This window comes from Lutra lutra, chromosome 14 (genome assembly GCF_902655055.1).
Source record: "Lutra lutra chromosome 14, mLutLut1.2, whole genome shotgun sequence".
NCBI lineage: Eukaryota > Metazoa > Chordata > Mammalia > Carnivora > Mustelidae > Lutra > Lutra lutra.
In genome coordinates, this window is record NC_062291.1 from 33,752,816 (window position 1) to 33,773,683 (window position 20,868).

At 57.8% G+C, this 20,868-nt stretch overlaps 2 protein-coding genes across 9 annotated transcripts in view; one reads left to right on the top strand and one right to left on the bottom strand.

Annotated features, from left to right (window-relative positions):
• Positions 1-20,868, top strand: part of CDH23 (cadherin related 23) — a 400,055-nt gene that overhangs the window by 288,358 nt on the left and 90,829 nt on the right. For all 7 annotated transcript variants that reach the window (XM_047702753.1, XM_047702755.1, XM_047702760.1 and 4 more), the window contains 6 exons: positions 2,843-3,032; positions 3,378-3,523; positions 5,778-5,997; positions 7,400-7,552; positions 9,543-9,656; positions 12,482-12,630. In XM_047702753.1, coding sequence (XP_047558709.1) covers positions 2,843-3,032; positions 3,378-3,523; positions 5,778-5,997; positions 7,400-7,552; positions 9,543-9,656; positions 12,482-12,630 — 972 coding nt within the window. The remainder of the gene's footprint in view (positions 1-2,842; positions 3,033-3,377; positions 3,524-5,777; positions 5,998-7,399; positions 7,553-9,542; positions 9,657-12,481; positions 12,631-20,868) is intronic.
• On the bottom strand, positions 13,269-19,176 carry C14H10orf105 (chromosome 14 C10orf105 homolog). Of its 2 annotated transcripts, none has more exons than XM_047702765.1 (2): positions 19,030-19,176; positions 13,269-16,158 (listed from the first exon to the last, which is right to left on the bottom strand). In XM_047702765.1, exon 2 carries the CDS (start codon positions 16,151-16,153, stop codon positions 15,782-15,784), a length of 372 nt encoding a protein of 123 aa, XP_047558721.1. In that variant the 5' UTR covers positions 16,154-16,158; positions 19,030-19,176; the 3' UTR covers positions 13,269-15,781. The 2 variants fall into 2 exon arrangements, with proteins under 2 accessions (XP_047558721.1, XP_047558722.1); XM_047702766.1 differs by lacking the exon at positions 19,030-19,176 and adding an exon at positions 17,962-17,975.

Consider the following 20,868-nt stretch of genomic DNA (forward strand, 5'->3'; position numbering starts at 1 on the left):
GGCTGGATCCCAGGGCCCTGGGATCATAACCTGAGCCCAAGGCAGACGCTTAATGACTGAGCCACCCAGGCACCCCTGTGCACCAATTTTCTTATCTAGAAAATGGGGCTGGTAGAGGTCCCCACCTGATAGAGTTGTAGTCCCTACTTAATGAGCTACATGGTGAGTGGTAAATTCATGGTAGCTGTTGTCACCACGCCTCCCATGCTGGAATCCTCTCCATCTTGTCTGCTGTTGAACCCCAGTGCCTAGCACGGTGCCAGGTGCATTGTAAGAATTCACACATTGGCAAATGGTAGTCATTGGTGGACTTCGTTCATCTTTCTTCCCCGCTTCACCTGCCCCCCAGCTCTGCCAGGTCCGGTCGGGTCTTCCTCGTCAGAGGGAGACCAGGGGTGTGCGCCACAACTCTCCCCAACGCCAGTGACTGCTGAGAGCTGTGTGCAGACAAGCGTGTGCCTGCACCCCGGGGGCACGGCGAGCTGTCCCGGCATGTGCGTCGGCCTGCACCCGCCCCGGCATGAGCTTGCGGCTTGGCCCTTTTCCCGTTGCAAGTGAGGTTTTGGCCCAACCCTCCCTCCGGGCTCCCACAGGCTCCTTCAAGGACCTGGCTGATGGGCATTGATTTAGAGCCTTTCAAAGCCCTCCAGCAAAATAAGAGAGGGGTGAGGGAGAAAATTATTCCCCATCAGGCCAGGAGAAAAACGACAGTGTGACACGGGAAATGAAGAGGGAAAGTGGTGGGACTCTACACAGTTGCCTGGCGGGGAGCCTGCAGGAGGGGAGCTGCAGTCGGCCCCCCTCTCCTGTGCCCCCACCCCACCAGGAAGTGGGCTGAGAGGCGGAAGCCAGGGCCCAGCCCCCACTTAGGGTCCCTTGGAAGCAGCTACCCAGGCACTCTGGGGCACTCACCCCAGAGGCAGTGAGAGACAAGGAGAAGCCCCCCACTCTCCACCATGTAAAATTATCTCTGCACATTCAACAATAAGCTGCTAGCCTAGAACAGGTCATTTAATTGCTCTGTGCCTCAGTTTCCCCATCTGGAAAAATTGGACTAAAAAAACGTCCTCCTCTAGAGAGAAGCATGGTAGAAATACAAGCCTTGCTGGTCTCCTTTGTCAGCGAAATGACTTGCCTGGCTGAAGTGACACCCGGCATGCCTAAGGAAGGGCCCCACCTCCCGTTGTCAGCACAGGGGTCCCCTTTGCAGAGGCTGGGGAAACTACAGTGACCTGCTCCATAGCACAGCGGGGGCCCCTCAGGCCTGCCCCCGGTGCAGCCAGGTGTATGCACTCCCCTCCCACCTCTCTGAAGCAGAAGGAGGCCCTACGGGGCTCCGGGTTCAGCGCCAGCATGGGCCCCTCTCCCTGGCCACCCTGGACCTGGGGGCAAGATGGGGGCCCTCGGCCAGGGCAACCCTTCTCTTTGTTCTGGTCTGCTGGTCCCAGAGACACCTCCGGCTGAGGACTAAGCCAGAGGAGGGACAGATTCTGCTGCCAAAGCACAAAAGTCCCCACATCAAGTAAGATGAAGGAGCTGACAAGGCCAGGCTGTCATCACCGAGCATCCTGGAGTTAAGAATGACACTGTCCTGATGCGGCCCTGGGGACTGCGGTCACCGCCCCCCCATTGATCTTGTCCCCCTCTGGTGCCACTGTGACCTCTGCCACACAGGGCAAAGGATGTGCTTGGGGGTGAGTCCTGCTGCTGTCCTGGGACCTTGGGAGACCTCCACAGTGGAAGCTGGGTCAGCCTCCAGGCTGGTGCTGTATGACCTTGAGCCTGGCCCATGTCCCCTGCTCAGTTCTGCTTCCCCCTTGCGGGAGGTAGATGCTACGGAGGTTTTCTCCAAAGCAGGAGATTGGCAGGCATGGCGAGGGGAAGAGATGGGTTCCGGGGGTTGCCCTGGGTTAGGAGGGCACTCAGGTTGATCCCTTCACAGGGTGAGGCTTATAAGTGGGGAACCAAGTCGGGGGGCCTGGAGAGTTAAAGCCCCGCCCCCTTCTCAGGCAGGGAGGCTCAGCCTCCTCTCTCCTCCGGCCTCCCCCAGCCCACAATAGCCCCAACTTGCTGGGACTCACCCTCTAAACCTGGTGGCTTGTCCATGGCTCCCTTCCCCTGCCCTGTTATTCCTGGTGTCACAGAAGACTAATTCTTTTCAAATTGCCTCACAGAAAGTCCAAAGGAAGGCAGTTCCCCAAATTCAGGGTTTCAGATTCTTCCCAAAGCTCGGCCAAACGTTCAGCCTCTTCAGCCCTTCCCAGCCTCCCGAAGAATTCCTAGTCCCCAAAGAATTCCATGATCATGGACCTACTGGGCATCCCCTGCTCCCCTAAAAACCCATGAATGTGTTGCCCCACACATCTGGAAAGCAGTGACACAAAGATGTGCAAGCAGCATGGCCTGCTGACTGCTAGTGTGGGCTCTGGAGGGACGCAGGGTCACTTTGGGCTGAGAGACCTGGGGAGCCTCGCTGAGCCTCCTGTGTGAAATGGGCATAACTGTAGATCTCCTCCTCCTAGGGCTGTCCCCACAGTACTTGTACTTGCCGAGGGCCAGGCATGCATGGGGTACGGAGAGCTTCCCATAGATCAGGGTGTACCAGCTGTTGCTTCTAGAAACAGAAGGCTGGGGCTTAAGTGGGGAAAGGGACTGGCCTAAGGGTAAAACTGCATGGCCAAGGAGCTCGAGACTTCCACTGCCGACCCATCTCATGAACTTCCTGTCTCCCTTCCCCCATCAGAGCCCCTATGGAGCTGGGAGGGAGGAAGGGACAGGGGTGTGGGCTCAGGGACACCCTCTGCAGCTGGGTTCAGTGGAGGCTGGGCTCCCTCCTGGGCAGGTGGTAGCCGTGGACCCGGACCTGGGGGAGAACGGCACCCTGGTGTACAGCGTCCAGCCGCCCAACAAGTTCTACAGCCTCAACAGCAGCACCGGCAAGATCCGTACCACCCACGTCATGCTGGATCGGGAGAATCCCGACCCCAACGAGGCGGAGCTGATGCGCAGGATAATCGTCTCCGTCACTGACTGTATGTGTCCCTCGCGGCCCCACACACCTCCGCGGGGGCCCCTGACTCTCAGGGTCCTGGGGGCCTCTCCTGATGACCTGTCCTTCCTGGGTCCCGAGGCCTGGGTACAGGAGGGCCGTGTCATGATCGCTAAGAATGGGGTAACACCCTCTTGTCCGTTGTGAGCCCCGAAAGTACCCTCAGGGGGTGGAGGTGGCAGGGGGGTGTGCAAGGCCCAGGCTGCTCCCTGGAGGGACCACTGGGAGGGAGACGTCACTGAGCCTGCCTCCCTCTCCCCACTCTCCCTTTCTTCCTGTCCCTGTCTCTTTTGTACCCCTGTCTCCCTCTCCCTGGCACCCCCCCCAGGTGGCAGACCCCCTCTGAGAGCCACCAGCAGTGCCACGGTGTTTGTGAACCTCTTGGACCTCAACGACAATGACCCCACTTTCCAGAACCTGCCTTCCGTGGCTGAGGTGCTCGAAGGCACTCCGGCGGGGGTCTCTGTCTACCAGGTGAGTTTCTCTGGCCTGAGCTCCTGATCTGTCTCCCTCACCTCGTCTGACCCAGCCAGCAGGTGGGCAGAGGAGGCCCTGGGTGCCTAGCCTCATGCTGAACACTTTGCAGGGGTGGGGCAGGGGAAGCCAGCCGAGACCATCGGACAGGTCACAGTCTGGGCCAGGCTTGGAGAGTCAGTGCTCTGAGAGAGGTAATGGAAGGCTTCCTGGAGGAGGAGGGGCTTGAGCTGAGTCTTAAAGGACAGGGGGATTTAGAGAGGTGGAGGGAAAGCACCAAGGGTGATGACAGAATTCTGGGAAGGCAAGTCAAGCAGGTCCTGATTATGGAGGTCTGGCCCAAGGCCCTCAACAGTACAAGTGGTAGCTGGTTCTAGATTGTAGAGAGGGTTGATGGGTGTTGCCCTGGCACCCTGCCTCTACGGGCAGGCCACTCTCCCATCAGCCCCAAAGCAGCTCCACACAGTGGGGGGCACCCTCCCCACTTGGCAGGAGGCTTCAAGAGACTTGTGGCCAAGAAGAGGTAGGGCCTGATCTTGAACCTGGCCCTCTGCCTCCTGCTCCATCACCCTCTGTCAAGGAAGCCCTGAAGGGGCTCATTCTGGAAGGATGATGCCTGTTTAGAGACACCGGAAGGCCCTCATGATTAAGAGCATGGGCTTTGGACTGCACCCAGCGTGAGTGTGGATCCCAACTTCTCCCCACTTGTGTGCTGTGTGACCTAGAGCAAACAACTTAACCTCACTGGGCCTCAGTTTTCTCACCTATGAAATAGGGCTTATACTAGTACCTGCCTGGCTGTGCTGTGGGGATTCAGTCAGGCACATGTGTGCAGCAAGGTGGCCCTCGGACTGCCAGAGTTCCCTGGTGGCTGATGGGCTCATGATCTGGTGTCTGGCGTGGGGGGTTATACCTGAGACACAGCGGGATCTGGTGGCAAAGGGTTAGCCTGATTCCACTCGAAGAAGATAGTTTTTTGTCAGGATGACACAGTGAGTGACCTTGGCAATGCCCTGTAGGCCCGCTGTGCCTCAGTTTCTTCATCTGTGAGAAGAGATTAGTAGTGGTCTTTGAAGGTCCCAGGGAGCTCTCTCTCCAGCAGGACATTCTCCCAAATGCCCAGCAGGGGGAGCTACAATCCAGGGAACAGCAGCCAGTCCCTGAGGAGCCCCCTGAAGTAGGAGGGAGCAGGTGGGTGAGAGAGCCCCCCAGCCTGTTCAGGGGCTTGCAGACAGTGCAGCTTCTGAGTTCACAGAGGAACTAACTAGCTCAGGCATGAAAAGATGGTTGAAGGAGCTGGAGCAGTTAGCTTGGGAACCATCCTCAGATAAAGAGGGTTCGAACAAGAGCCATGCGTTCCCACCCCCAACCCCACAACCTGGATGGATCGTGATTTCTGTTGGATGTGTGGAAGAACTTTCTCCAGGAATTAGAGCTGTATGCAGATAAATGAGAAGTAGTGAGCCCCCCACCCTGGAAAGCATTCAATTTGAGAAGACATCTTCTTGTCCGGTTTGTTCAATGTGAGTTAAGCTGGATGATCTTGACATTTTTCAGTCTTGAGAATCTGGACTTAATCCTGGTTATTCACATTCTCTCAAAGTATCTGAATCCTCTTCTATGAAACCTTCCATATATCAGGGTCTTGAGTCAGGAGAATCATCCTCAGGACTAGGGGTGCAGACAGGAACAGTGTAGGGATTTGGGGAGTGCTTGCCTACACGTGGCCTCAAACGACGTTTTCAAAATAATACATCAAGTGACTTAAAAGTCACCCCTTTCCATCATCTTGTTGTCTAACGAAGCTGGGGAGCGCCGTTGGTCGTTTTATGTAGCAGAGCTGCACATGGTCCCAGGGCCCTTGGAGCTGTCCCCACTGCTTCCAGCAAGCTGCCAGGAAGCCGGCTGGAACAGGACACAGTTTGGGGCCTTGAGCCACCCAGCATCCATGGGGGGTGGAGAGGAGCTTGCCAAGGAGGAGAATGGGGTTTTGAAGGGGAAGGCTATGGGGAGCTAGACTAAAGTGCTTTCTCCTCCCTGCCCCCTTAATCCCCTGTGATGTATCGGATCCCTTCAGCTCTGACATGCCACCCTCTTAGCACCTGGGCAGGTGCGCTGGGAACAGTGGCCGGACATGCTGAGGGGAGCGGGCGTGTCTGGCTAGAGCTGAGTACGGGTCGGGGGAAGGAGGGGACCCTTCTCAAGGCGAAGTCCTCCTGTCCCCACCCCTCCCATGGCCCCTGCTTTCTCTCAGGTGGTGGCCGTCGACCTGGATGAGGGCCCGAACGGGCTGGTGTCGTACCGCATGCAGGTGGCCATGCCCCGCATGGACTTCCTCATCAACAGCAGCAGCGGTGTGGTGGTCACCGCCGCGGAGCTGGACCGCGAGCGTGTCGCTGAGTACCAGCTGCGCGTCGTGGCCAGCGACGCGGGCACGCCCACCAAGAGCTCCACCAGCACGCTCACCGTCCGAGGTGAGGGGCGAGGGTACTGCCGACCACGTGGTGGGCGCATGGGGCCCGGAGCCTCACTGGGAGGGCTGGGGAGACCACGACCCCCTCACTGCTGTCCCCGTCCAGGTGGACACGGGGCGCCTTGCTGATGGGGTACCCGCCTCAACTGTGCTACTGGGCAGTCTTCTTTGCCTCCGCCATGTCCAAAATGCTGGCAGAGCCTTCAGTCCCCAGGCCCGGACTCCTCCTAGCATCTTTGATCCCAGTGAACAACAGAGAGGACTTGCCCTGGGATGGTCAGTGGGGCCTTCAGAGTTAGCTGCAGGCTGGGGAAAGTCAAGGCGAAGGCCCCTTATGATTTCTCTTCCATTCTGGTCACGTCTTTAATTCTTGGAATGAAACAGGGACATTGACACAAGCCGTTGCCAAAAGGGCAAAACTAACCACAGAGAGGTAAAGTAAGTAAAGAGTGTGATGGGCGAGATGTGGCCTGTTCTCTGGCTCCTGCTGGCCCCCAGGGGCTTGGTGCGGGTGCGGGTCCACACAGTACAAACCGTCACAGCCTGAGACATGCCAAGTCGTGCTCTCATCTGTTGGTGCCACGCTTGCCTTGGGGGTTCCTGGGGCCAGTCTGGGGACCCGCTTGTGTGGCAGTGGCTGACAGGGAGGTGCTCAGTGCCGTTAGAGGGGATTTTCCTCCAGGCCTCAGCAGAAGCCGGGTCCTCACATGAGCCCATTATTCCCCTGGTGTTAACACAACTAGGAGCCAGCCTGGGGAGGTGGGAGCTTTTCACTGTGAAGACTGTCCCAGCAGCTGAGAAAACAAGTCTTTAAGGGAAATGAGGCTTTTGGGGATGGAGAAATCCTCAAAGCCAGCTGTTTTCCTAGGACCCCATGACAGACTAGGGGCAGGCCTCCCCGAGACCCCAACCCTGCTGCTCACTTGTTATGTGACATGGGACAAGTGACTCAACTGCTCTGAGCTCCTGTCCCTCCTCTGTGTGGTGTGTCTAAGGATGCCTGCCTCGTGAGGGAGTTAGGAGGGGCACTTGGGATGGTGTATGGGAAGCGCTTAGTGCAAGCCTGACATGAGAAGAGCTGCGATGTCACCATCACTGTCATCACCATCATCATCACCACTGTCGTTGTGAGGCACCTACTGGAGGGAGGCCCTGGGGGTTTCTCTCCTGGCTTGAATGGCAGCAGCAGCAGCAGCAGCAGCACCAGCACCAACAGCCCCAAAGCCCCCTGGCAGGGAGCAGGACCATGAGAGGCCGAGGAGCCCTGGTCAGCTCTGCCCTGACCCCAGCAGGCGTGGGGACCCTCGGCTCACCACCGAGACGTGTCAGCTCCCACCGCCTCCAGCGCTGGGCTCTCCGGAGCAGAAGGCAGGCCTAGCCCTGTGCACTGACTCTGCCCACAGTGCTGGACGTGAACGATGAGACGCCCACCTTCTTCCCGGCCGTGTACAATGTCTCCGTGTCTGAGGATGTGCCACGGGAGTTCCGGGTGGTCTGGCTGAACTGTACCGACAATGACGTGGGCCTCAATGCTGAGCTCAGCTACTTCATCACAGGTGTGGCCCTGCCTCCTCCCCTTCCAGATGTGTACCCGGCCCCGGGGCCGGGATACAGGGGGGCACAGATTGGGGAGGGGCCCTAGTCGGCCATCCCCACCAGGCTTTAGCTCCTGCTGGAGGTTCCCAGAGGGTTTGCTCTTGGCTTTTCCCAGGGGCTCTGTAGCTGGATCCCTTTGGCCTGGCCCACTGGGAGCCTCCCGAGCCTATTCAGAGCCTGGGGACCTTACCCGGGTGCAGTCTTGAGGGAGGGAGAGCCCGTGACTCCTGGGAGGAGCCTTGCCACCCAACTCCACCGCTACGTCCAGGTGATAAAGCCATGACTGGAACACTGTGATCTTGTTCTTCCCTGGGAACTCTTCTCTCATGAGAATTCCCATCTGCTTAGAGACAAATGGTTTCAATCCTTCTAAATAAAATGGTTTTAGCTCACAGAAACAAAGTAGAGAGCTGTGGAGAAATCCAATGAGGCCGTATCCTGGCTCCATAGGAGAAAAGGAGTCATGACCGATTAGTGATGTCTGTCGTGACAGTAGGCTCAGTAGGTGGTGGTAAACATGCCACGTGTTAGTCATGCCTGGATTAGAACAGTTGCCCAGCAGGCTGCAGTTCCTGACATGCCTGAGAGGTGCTGGGATCCTAGGGGGCCGTTCTTTGACATTCCTTAGCTGTCCCTCGGCCATATCACTGGCTGTCTTCTCTCTGTCCATGACCTGCCTGCAGCCATGTTACCTACATTCAGTGCACAAACCAGTCTCCCGGACTCCTCTTCCCTTAGAGCAAGGGATCCCAGCTTCACAGCTGATCATTTCTTACAGCAGCCCTCAGCCTCTCCTTTCCAGATCTTTCCCTCCTTCCCCTCCCTAAAGAGACCCAGCACCCTCAGGCCACCTCCTCACCATCCAGTCCTCAACACTGCTCCAAGAAAGGCTTCGTTATCAAGCCCCCACTATGTGGACCAGCCACGGTTCAGCACCCAGCACTACTTGTGCCTCAGTTTCTCCCCCGCCCCTAGGAGCCAGATTTTGTTCCATGTGGATGGTGCTTCAGACCATCCATAAGGGGTCCAGGCCTTTTACCCAAGGACAAACCATGTAAGGAAAAGGGAGCACCTGGCAGCTCCCAGGATGCTTTCTCAGTGCCCTAAAGTGGCCAGTTCCTGCTGACCTGGGGAGAGCCCTCTCAGTTGGGACTCTCAGATTTTAATTTGCTCTTTCCGCAAGGAGCTGTGTGGGGGTCCTGGTCCAAGCTGGCCCAAACCCAGTGCCGCAGCGCCCTCTGCTGCCCAGAACAGCACATTGCCTGCCAGCCGGCTGGGGAGGGGTCTTCATGCTGTTCAGATGGAGTCCTTTTCTGTCCACTTTGGAGAGGAGACCCTCCCACTTCCCACCCCGGCCACCTGTCCCTACTCTTTATTCCGTGGAGCCTCCAGGAGTCCCCACTCAGAGAATCCAAGATAAGGGACCTGGAAAAATCTTAGCTGCCCCCAAAGTCCTGGCCACCTATACAAAAGCCTCAACCCGGGTTAACTGCTCAGACACTCCTATCCAATCGGCAGTTGGCAGAACAGTGAAGGACACAGGCTCAGGAATCAGAATGCCAAGTTGGTGACTGTAACTCAGGGCAACACACATAACTTTGCTAACAGACTGATTTCCCTCCCTGTGAAGTGGGCTGTGATAGTACAGATGAAACAAGAGTCCACGTGGAGTGCCTGGTCTGCAGGAGGTGGGTGCTCAGTGAATGTTCAGCCCTTATGATTTCAGGCATTCGGCACCCCCACCTGAGCCCATGCAGGCCACACGCTCATCAGAGCCCCCCCAGCCCCAGCAGAACCCTGTCCTCAGGCAGGGCTGAGTAAGCAGCATGGCCTTTTCCTCCCCGACTACCCCTGGCATGTCCTGGCCCAGGAGCAGAGCTGGGTGCCACTACCCTTTCCCTGGCAGGAGGCCTGGCTCCTCATAGAGGCTTCATTGTCTTTGGCCCACAGGTGGAAATGTGGACGGGAAGTTCAGCGTTGGCTACCGTGATGCCATTGTGAGAACCGTAGTAAGCTTGGACCGGGAGACCACAGCCGCATACACACTTGTCCTGGAGGCCATCGGTACACCCCAGCCCTACCTGCACACCACACAAGCACGGGTCTGAGTAGTCTAGTGGGGTGCCCGTCTAGGGCCTGCCACGCCTAACCCCAGAAGCCAGACCTGGAGCCCAAGACTGTGTACTGACATCCGTGGAGAAAGGGCAGCCAGACGTCCAGGGTATCCCTGAGCCCTGGGGTGGGCTAGAGCTTAGCCCTCAGCGCTACATGCAGGCCGTTCAGGTGATGGGGTGTAGACAGATCACGGCAACCCCAGGCCAAGCGAGGCAGAAAGGGGGAAGGGAGGAGTCCAGAGTATCAGGCACGAAGGGAGATATTAGGGGAAGGGTGTGATCAAGGAAGTCTCCTTAAAGGAAGTGACAGTGGGGAGTGTCTTTGGATTAGTTAGGAGTCTGGATTGCGAGTTTTTAAAAATGAAATGAAGCAATTTGGGCTCACAAAACCAGTCCCTAGGATGATGGAGCTTCAGGTACAACTGGATTTGGGGCCCAAGTGGGGCCATGAGGCCTCGGTCTCTCTGCAGTGGCTAGCTCGGCCTCCCGTGTGTCGTCCTCATCCCCTGACTGACCGAGTGGCCAGTGGTTGCTGTATCCCTGGCCTGAATCTTTCTGGGGTCAAGTGCAGCAGCAGGGAGACAGCCCTTATCCCTTTGCTGGTCTTCCCAGCTGAGCCCCAGAGGAGCTCTGATGAATTAGTTCATCTGCCCCCGTGCCTGTCCCTGAAGCCCTCACCATGGTCAAGGGAGGAGAGATGTGCTAGTTAGGCCTGAATTTCTCGCCCATCCCTGGAGCCGGGGCATGGTCAGGCCTGCTCCGAAGCCCAGGCCTCAGAGTCAGGAAGGTAGTGTTCTCAGAGGAGCCTTCAGGAGCCGAGTTTGCCTTCAAGAGCAGGGTGGTGCCGCCAGACAGACACCTGCCTGTCACCACCTCGAAGGCCGAATCGGGTTTCAGTATGTCGAGAAGCAGGGAGGGCCTTCCAGGCAGAGGAACCAGCCCAGGCGGAGACCTGGCCATGGGAAGGAGCTGCGTGCACGTGCGTGTGTGGCTGAAGCTGGCTTATGGTGTGATGTACACGGGGAAGAAGGCCACACTGAGGTAGGGCCGGCTTGTAGAGGCCCAAACATTGGGCCAGCCATTTGGTCTCTGGTCTCCAGGCAGTAGGGAGCCCATGAGGGCTCTGGATGGGAAGAAGCGTGTGATGAGGCCTGTGTCCCCCCACGTCAGAGCACCCGGTTGGACATCTGCAGTAAGATGCAAGTGAGAAGGAATGAGTTTTCTGTGGCTCCCCCTTTCCAGCCAGCAGCCCCTCCCCAGGCCACCCCATACCCAGAAGCATCCACCCGCTGCCTTGCTCTCCTCCCCGCCTCATGAGACCCCGCATTTCTGCTGTATCAGGCACTGCCTGGCAGGAAAAGAAGGCTTGGGATCAGACCTCTCATGGGGCCTGCCAGCTCGTGCTGTCACAGCCGGCGAAGTAAATAGGATAGGACCTCCAGGGCAGTGGGAGGCTGGGCTTGGAGAGGAACTTAGGAGGGCAGAATCGCCTAAACTGGGAGAGGCAACTGTGCCCCAGCATGTGGTCAGCTGGCCTGGGAAGGATGGAGTTACCCCTCATCCTCAGCCAGAGCCAGCTACGTGTCCCCCTCCCTGGGGTGACCATCCTTGCCCAGACATGGAGCACAGGGCACACGCTCCTCGCTCCAGGGAGGACAACCTGACAGCCGCCCCTGGGGCTGAGCCATGTCCCCAGCCCAAGGAGGGTCCTGTAGGGAACTGAAGGGGCAGAACCCCTGGACACCTAAGGTCCCGAGTGCCTGGGACCCAGAGACCCAATCCTCTACAGGCGTGTTTGATCCCGTCCTATAGGCATGTTTAACCCACCTCTTATTCCATACAGAATGACAGCTAGTCGGGAACATTTAAAAATCAGGAGATTTTATGCAGAAGCCCAGATGTCCAGTTTCTCTGGAGAAATCAGAAGACCTCGTGTCACTGGGTCCACCCTTGGCCTGACCATGGTGGACTGGAAGAGAGCCCGAGCTGCCCGTCGAGGCGGGCCCTCCTGTGTGTGCCCCCACAGGTCTTGCCCACCTGGCCTCCTGAGAGCCGTTGGCTGTGATCCCCACACCTGTGCCTGTCTCCTTGGGCTGCTCTAACAAATTACCATAAACTGGGTAGCTTAGGAGATCTATTTCCTCAAGGCTCTGGAGGCCAGAAGTTCAAAATCAAGGTGTCGGCAGGGCTGCATCCCCCTCTCAAGGCTCTAGGAGGGAACCCTTTCTTGACTCCTCCAGCTTCTGGTGGCTCTAAGTCCTCCTGGGCTTGCGGCTGCAAAATCCAATCCATGCCTCTGATTTAATGTGACATTGTCTCCAAATCAAAGCTCCCTCTGCCTTCTTTCCCTTGAGGACCCTTGTCACTGGGTCTGCGGCCCACCCAGCCAGTCCGGGGTATCTCAGTCCAGATTCTTAACTTCCTTGCATCCTCAAAGACAGTTTTTCCTGATGAGTTTGCACTCACAAGTGGCCCGGGACCTGACATGGGTCTCTTTTCTAGGGGCCGCCGTGGAACCCCTTTGTGCCTCAGTTCCCTCCTCTGTAAAATGGGGCTGATAGTAACAGCGTCTACTTCCCACACTTCTTACAGGGATGGAATGAGCTAGAATAGCGCCTGGGAGAGGTTAGGCATCATTAGTCTTATCCTCTATTTATAAAAAGAAAAGAGCCGCCCCTTACAAAGGCCAGAGTGGGTGGGATGCACGGGACACATGCCCAGGGAGTCTGCCCATCAGGCAGCTGCTAACAACCCATCCGCCTTCTACTCTCACAGACAATGGCCCCGTAGGTAAGCGGCGCACGGGGACGGCCACCGTGTTCGTCACCATCCTGGACGTGAATGACAACCGGCCCATCTTTCTGCAGAGCAGCTACGAGGCCAGCGTCCCGGAGGACATCCCTGAGGGACACAGCATCACGCAGGCAGGTGGCCGTGGCCCCCTGGGGGCAGCTGGTAGACTGGGGGCACACTGGGCTGCACACATGCTCGTGGCATTGTGGCCCTGCCATGTGAAGGGATGGAAACGGGAGGGTCCAGAGGCTGCCCCGGAAGTAGCCAGGCGCCCTCTTCCCTCTCGGGGAGACCAGGCTTTTAGTTTCTGTGGCTTACGACAGTACCCTGGCTCCCCCCAAAACAGGAGGAAGGCCTTGCCTCCTTCCTTTTCCGCAAGCCCCCTCCTCTTCCCCCATGCCACCCAGAGGGCCTTTCAGAAAAGCAAGGGGATGGAGCTGTCAGTCACATTTTCCCAGCAAGGAGGTGAGGGAAACAGGCAGGGCCCAGCTAGGCCCAGAACAGAGAGGCTTTCATGGGGCCCTTGGCCAAAGTCCCTTCTCGGGAAGTAAACAAGCACGTCTTTAGAAGAAAGAGCTCCTTTGCCCAGGGAGCTAGAGTAACAGCTCTGAGGCTCTGAGGGAGAAAGGGAAGGATCAGAAAATGGGGCTCGCCTGCCCTCCCCCAGCTTGCCCTGGAGGCCTCTGTTGCTTGGGACGGGGGGGGGGGGGGGGGGGGGTGGGGGGGGGGTGGGGGGGGGGGGTGGGGGGGGGGTGGTGTGCAGGCCTGAGTCACCCTCTTCACCAGCTGTGGAGGCGGAGGCTGAGCCAAACACAGCAAATCTGGGCCTGTCTGCGGGGGCAGGCTCCCAGCATCGGGAGGGGCTGGAAGTGTGTCCAGCTCGCAGCGTCAGGGCCAGGGGCCTGGCAGGAAATGGGCTGGGCGCGGGGCGCTGACTTCCAGAGGCCCAGAGAATCCAGGAAGCTCCAGGGATTTGCCAGAGGCTGGAGGACTGTTTCAGAAGGAGGAGCCGGGAGGTTCTCTTCCTCTGGGGCTCAGCTGCTCCTCTAGCCTCTCACCTGCCCCATTCACCAACAATCTCCCGGGACCAAAGTGGGGACATGCCGGGGTGTGTGGCCAGTGCTGTGAGAGCCCCCTGTCCGTCCCCAGCTTTTCAGATTCCTTCAGGCCCTCCGGGAAGCCTTGCCCCCCACCCCCCGGCCTCCAGGAAGAGAGCGCCTAGTGCTGGGCCGGTGACTCTAGGCCCAGTTCATCCTGGGGTGTGTCAGGGAGGCTCTGGGGAGGGAACCAGGATGAGGGTAACAAGCTGGAAGGGGAGAAGGTAACAAACGCCCATGGAACGAGGCCTGCCCCGGTTTCTAACCCTGAAGAATTAGTTTCTATTTACACAACACGACACAGCCTGAAATCCTAGAGCCCAGGAGTGAGACAGGGCAGCCCCCATTCTCCCCGTGTCTAAGGGAAAAATCAGGCATTAGTGACTTCAAGGCCCTGGAAGTTTCTGGCTGAGGCGGCCTCACTCTTTGTGAAGGTACAGTGGGCCTCACCAGCGTGCTTGGAGACGGAGCTTCTGTTTAGGGGCATGTGAGGGATCAAGATTCCCCCCGCAAGACTCCTTAAGCTTTGAGGGTGGGGACACACCCAACTGGGCCACCCTTCACTCAGGAAATAGAGACGTTGTTCATACTTCTGTGCCTGGAGCTGGTGATGTGAGAGGTTGGAGGTGGTCCCACTCTGCAAACTCCCAGGACCTAGGAAGGAGGAGACGTAGACCTGGGTCGCCCACACTGTTGAGTATAAGCGATCCCTGCTGTCCCTCTGAGAGATGGGAAGGGTTCCGGGCAGGAGGTGGCTTTCGGCTGGAGAGCAAAGATGGCCTCACAGAGGGGGTGCCTTGTGTAGCGTAAGCCACAGCCTGGGGAGGGCAGGTTGTTCAGATCGTCTGGAGTCTTGGGTCAAGGTGAGGTTGGAAAGATAGTTCAGAGCCAGCTCCCAGAAGGCACTGAACGTCAGACTAGGGAGCTCTGGCTTTCTCTAGCCAGCAGTTGGAAACCAGGGATGGTTCTAGAGCTGGAACCACTGGGAGCAAGGGGCAAAACTGGAGCTCAATCTTGGAGAAGACCCAGCTGACTGCACCGTGAGTCACACACAGCAGGCGGGAGCTGGGGCAGCCCATGGTGGGGCATCAGGTGCCCTGGCCAGCTGACTCTCTGGAGCAGGAGGTAGGCTACTCAGAACCCCTCTGTCCATTCTCCAAATCTGGGAGTCAGAGTGTCCTGGCATGGCCCCGTGGGGAGAATTTGGGGTTTTGGAATGCTGAGACTCCAGAGTGATTTTGCTTTGACAGGTAGCCAGTCAATGACACAATTGCCAAAAACTCAAAGAGAGCGGACCTAGTGTGCTCCAGACCTGAAGTGCTGTCCTGGAGAGGTCTGGACCCTCCTACCCCAAAGGGAGGATGCCTCCGCCCCCCGGGTGAGGCAGGAGCGAGCGCTATGACATGTTCTCAGAGCCCAGCTGGCATCACTTCTAGCTTCTGACATTGCCTCCCACCACTCTGATAGCACAGGTCCTGGCCTCTCAAGGAGCTCCTTAACCCATTCTCAGCCCCTTCCTGGTCCATGGTAACGTCAGCACCTGCAAGGTGGGTGGGGCCACCAAGATGGCTGCCAAGACGGTGACCAGCTGGGTATTGTTGAGAGCCTCTTGCTTGCTCTCCTCCCAGCAGGCACTGGGGATCTCACCCACCACAAGGGTGCTGGCAGCTCCCGGGGATTTCAGGTGAATGCTGGTAGGGCCCAGGAATTCCAAGGAGAGAAACCCCAGGCTTTCATCTTGCCTAGGGCACTGAGTTGGCGCAGAGAGAAAAACAGTACCTTGCCCCCCATGTGGGCTGAGTATTTTGCTTGCCTGGAGGGAACCCTTGGCCATTTAGCAACTCCCACTGGAATCCACACTTGGCTTTGGCACCTGGAGGGTGAGCAGGACTTCTGTTGGTGTCTGGGAGCCAGAGGGGAGGGTACCGGGGGCCACAGGCTGTACCCTCTGGCCCCCCAGTCAGCCTAGCGGTCTTTCAGCAGGCAGTAGCTGGAGGGTCTGTAGAGAAGCCTGTATTCCTCCTAGGGCTATCTCTGGGAAAGACCATGGGCCCAGGGACACAGGGGACCACTGGGGCTGAATGTGTGTCCCACATCCTCTGCAGCCCCTGATTCCAGGCTCTGTCCAAGACAGGAGGGTCCGAGGGTGGGTCCCGGATGGGTCCTGGAGGGCAGGGCCACCCGGTCACATTTTGGTGGATTCCGTGCAGTCACAGTCCCGGCTGTCATCGCAACCCGGCAGGGGGCGTCGGGGAGCGGGCCTGCCCCTTCGGAAGCTGTGCAGGGAGCGGCGCAGAGAGCCCAGGCGCTTCCAGAGCCGGAGCTGGGGCTCGCTGGGACTCCCAGGGTGGTGGGGCATGCACTCCCGAGCCCGGCGCTGCGTCGGGTCCAGCGCTGCCGGTTTGCAGAGGGTCATGAACAGCAAACAGCTGGCCAGCAGGAGGAAGATGCAGGCGAGGGCGATGAGCATGGGGAGGGAGTCTGCTGCCTCTGTGCTGCTGCCCGGAGTGACAGGAGCTGTGAGGAAGGCCAGGGGGCTGGGAACCTGTGTGCTCATGGCTCCTGCAACACGAAGGGGACAGGAGCTCAGAGGCAAGTCAGCTGAGCCCAGGGGCTGGCAAGGGAAGGGAACATTGATGGGGGCTGGGGGCTGCTAACCTAGCTGCAGACGGCATCGTGGCCATTTTACAGGTTAGAACAGGGAGGACCAGAGAGGCTGACAAGTCTCAGGTCACACAGCAGGAAATGATGAAGCTGGGCCTGAACTCACGTCCTCTTTCTGCTATATCCCTTGCCCACCTGCCCCAGAGGAGACAGGACGGTAATGCCTCTTGGCATTGCAAAATCAATTCTTGTACCTAAGAACCTGGGGACGTCCAGCCAGCTCCATCAGTAGGTTGCTCCCTGACCCGGAACGAGTCATCAGTTATAGGTTACTGCAGCTGGCAAGGACCCTGACAATCCTCTAACACCGGGGCTGCGAACTGGGGGCCCACAGGTATGTTTCGTTGGGTCCTTGGGTCTAGTGTTTTTATAAATTTCAATTAATTGTGACTATTTTAAAAGTCACAGACCAAAACCCAAGAGATTTCACATAAATATCTGGATATCTGGCTTCTCTGGAAATCCCGGAATTTCAACAGTGGCAACACAGGGCTGGTTGGTGACTGGCACCCAGTAGCAAGGCCGAGCAGCAGTTGTCCCCTTCAGACAGGTGTCTGGCCCCCAGATCACCATACTCCCTGACAGGCCCACTACACACCATATTCCATCTGCCCGTTCCCATGGGCATTCCTGTTGGTGCTTCCCAATGCAGCCCAGCCTGCTCCCAGGACAAGTAAGGAATCTAAGACCCCAACGAGGGAAGGCCAACCCCAGTCCCACACTGTGAGCCATGGCTGAGCAAAGGCCAGAAGCAGATTTCCTGACTCCTGGCCCTGTGGCTCCCCAGTCCTCTGGGATCACCAGCCGCTCCTAGAACAGGTGAGAAATAATTGACAAAGAGAGCCACAGGGTTCACGAGGTGGGGCTCAAAACACACCTCTCCCCACCCAGACACCAGTTACCTGCTCTCACTCATGACCAGCCCACTAAAGGGAGCTCACCAGAGGATCTTTGGAGATGGAAAATCAGGCTGAGCTTCTGGTTAAATATATCTGGAGTTGCAGATGAAAGTACTTACAGGGCCTGGCCAGCAGGTAACATGTGGCCACAGAGGGCAGTGGCAGGTCTACGCAGAGAGGACCCTCAGGGAGGTGGGGGTGCCGTGGCCAGGCTGATGGAACACCGGCCCAGTGGGGGTGCCGTGGCCAGGCTGATGGAACACCGGCCCAGTGTGGTTGGTCGGCCCTTCCTGTTTCCCAAGAGAAGCCAGAAATTGCCGGGATTTTTTCAGGCAGATGTTCCTGACGTTTAAATGTTGACAACTGTTTCAAATTTGGTTAAAGCCAGAGACTGGTTGGGGAGGGGGGATATGCTACAAAGTAAACAAACTTGAACCCCCCCCACCAAAATTTGAAATAAATTTTCAAATATTTGAAACACTAGAACAGGCCACACAAAACACACAGGCTACCTCCATCTCGCAGGCCAGCATGGGTGATCTTTGATTTCTACAAACACAAGACAGAAAAGTCCCTAAGAGGGTCTTAATAAAAAAAAGATGAGGTATAGCAAGTTGCCCTGCTCCTCCTCCAGCTCGCAGCCTAGAATAAACTTACAGTTGAGTTTCTAGCATGGCTCAGCGGAGTCACATCAAGGTTCTGTAGGTGGGCTGAGGCGTGCATGTTGGCAGGCAGTAGGGAGCATAGAGGGGACACACAGCCCCCACCCTCTGGAGCACCCATCCCCACCCCAGGCACTCACCAGCAGCGGCAGGACCTCACTCCCAGCTCCCTGCGCTCAGCCTCCTTCCTGCCTACAGCCTTGCCCTGTGCCCAACCACCTGAGGGCAATCAGGGCACCCCCACCCCCACCTCCCACCCATTCCCTGCCATCACTCCTTCCAGCCTTTCCGGACAGAACATGACCCCTCCCAACTCCAAGCTGGAAATTTTGATGCCCGTCTAGCTGCCCACAGCCTCTGCCTTTCAGGCATCGGGCCTGGAAAGCACTCTGGCTGGGCAGCTCTGTGGGGTTTGGCCTGCCCTTGCATATGAGCATGGAGAAGGGATGGGATGTGCCCACACCATCTCCCACAGGGAGAAAACTGGCCCTATTTCCTGCCGCCCAGGGCAGTATTTGGCTGGGAGGGAGAAAAGGGCAATCAGAAGTGGGGGAGGTCTCAATCCCATTAGTCCTTATATGACTGTAAGGCCCCCGCATGGATCGGGAGATCCTGTTGGGCTAGCAAAGCTGGTCCAAACTTCAGTCCCCGGGGAAGCACTTGAACAAAAAGATAAATGAGGCTGTAATTAACATTTTAGTAGTTTTCTTAGAAGGAAGAGATTCTAAAGTGCTTGAAAATATCAAGCCACCCTCCCTGAAACCCGTGGCAAAACCAGCTGTCAGCCCCTTTACAGGCCCTCTGATCCACCAAGGGCCAGCTGCTTGCAGAGAAAAGAGGCCTCCACCAGACCAAGGCTAGGAATAGTCTTGAGGGCAGTTAAAGCTTCCCCCAGCTCACAAGCCAAAGGCACACTGGCAGGCCCTGCTCTGGACATATCATTGCAAGTTCATTCTAGAACCTTCTTTCTTCCCTCAGAACTCTGTAGAGCAGTGCTGGCTGCAGCACAGGGACTAACCTCAGAACACATCTTGCTATGTGGCCTTGGGTTAGTCACTATCCTGCCCTGGGCCCTGTTTCCACTTTCTACAAAAGCAGAGGGATTCCCCAGGTCTGAGCGTACCCTCATATCCTCCCCAGAGTACCCCAGCAAGCGCCTGGCCCCACTTTCTTCACCAAGCCTTTTCCTGCAGTCCCCGAGCACTGACCTTAGAGCCAGCGCTCAGCCGTCCCAAGCTGGGTCGAAAGGTCGTCTTAACTGTCCACAGGAGGGCCAAGGAGCAGCAGGTGCCAACCGTGACCCTCGCCTGCCCTGGACTTTGCGGTGCCCTGTGCCCCTCAGTCAGCCAGGCTGGGCAGAGTGGGCAGTCTTCACTCACTCTCCAGCTAGCCCTGGCTTTGTCTGGAAGAATTTGGGCCCTGCCTTGGGGGAGGGGACAGCCAAGAGGGTAGGGATGGCAACTGGGCCAGGCAGAGGGAGAGGGGAGCCCTACAGAGGAGCCGGTTGCTCCCAAGCCCTCCCAGGGCCTCACTCCAGCCTGTCTCCTTGGAGCCTTTGCAGGGGCCCGGGGTAGAGGCACTGGGGAGCTACCGGGAGGGGCTCACAGCCTCGCAGCAGCTCTCACCTTCCCCCACTGGGCATCTGAATGGTATGGTCGGCAGCCAGCAGCTTGCTATTCAGTGCCTGCCGGCCTCCAGCCTCTGGGTTACCAGGGAGAGGGGAGAGGGGCTACAGCCCAGCAGCAGAGGGATAGGCCCCGACAGCTCCCGTGCTCCTCCTCCCCTCCTGTGTCCCTGGGCCCCTCACCGTCCAGGCTTACCCCTCAGCTTCCCAGAAAACTACCTGCCCTTTGAAGGTGTCTGGCTACAGAAGTGAGGGGTCAGAGACATTTTCAAAGGTCCAAGAGCTCTTGGGGCAGAAGGTACAGGATTGAGGGACAGCATGGCTTGCTCCTTATAGTTCTGGTGAGCCCTTGGAGCCCCTCCAGGTGGTGGCTCTCCAGCCTTCCCCACAACCTTCACCCCCCGCACCCCCCCACATGCATGCCCACCCCACCCCCCCGCCGCCTTTCTTCCCGGAAGCCAGAGCATCCCCCCTGGGGAGGCAACAGTGGACAAGGGCCCCTCCTCTCTGGGAATGTAGAAAGTAAGCTTGGATGTGGTAGGTCAGCAGCTGACAGGGGTGGGGACAGCCTAGGTATTGGAGTGGGGAATGTAGTTCCACATACATTGCTCAGAGAAGGCCGGATGAGATGATATTTGAGCAGAAACCTGGAGAATGTGAGGGAGTGAGCACACAAGTATCTGGAGGGAGGGCTGGCCCGTGGAAGAAACAGCACACACTTGGCATTCAAGATACAAAAGGAGATGGGTGTGGTTTGGGCGGAGCTGGTGAGGAGGGAGTGGTGGAAGGGGAGCTCACGTCCTCTCACGTCGTTCTTACCAGTAAGAGGACGGACTCGCTTTTTTTCTGGGCCCGAGGTCCAAAGTCCCAGCGAAGGATGAGATGCACCCAGTCTGGATCAGGTACCTTCTCCCAGAACAGTCACCACTGGCCATGGTCCATAAGAACATGACAGCCCCAGTGCGCACCACAGGGTTGCGGGGAGAGGTGGAGAGAGGAGGGAAGACCTGGAAGAAGGGAGAGGTCTAGGGTATCACAAAGTAATTCACCACCAACCAAGACTACATTCCGAGGCCCGGGTCCTCCCAGCCACACGGAGTGAAGCCTCTCCCTGCCTCGCCTTCCAGGGGAACAATCTCTCTTCTCACTTCAGGGCAGAGTAGGTGTTCAGTTCTTGGTTGGACAGGACTCGCCTCGGGGCTGGCCGTGACTCTGCCTGCAGCCTCGAGTCTGGACTCCTTGCGAAAAGGGATAAACACCACGAAGTATCTCTCAGTGAGAACAGCACACCCCCGGGTTCCACCAGAGACCACGCAGGAGCCTGAGGCACTGCCAACCAAGGGGGACGGGGTGGGGTCTGAAACTAGACCAGAGCAAATGTGTAGGTGCTTGAAGACGGAGCCACCTGGTAGGAGGTGGGATT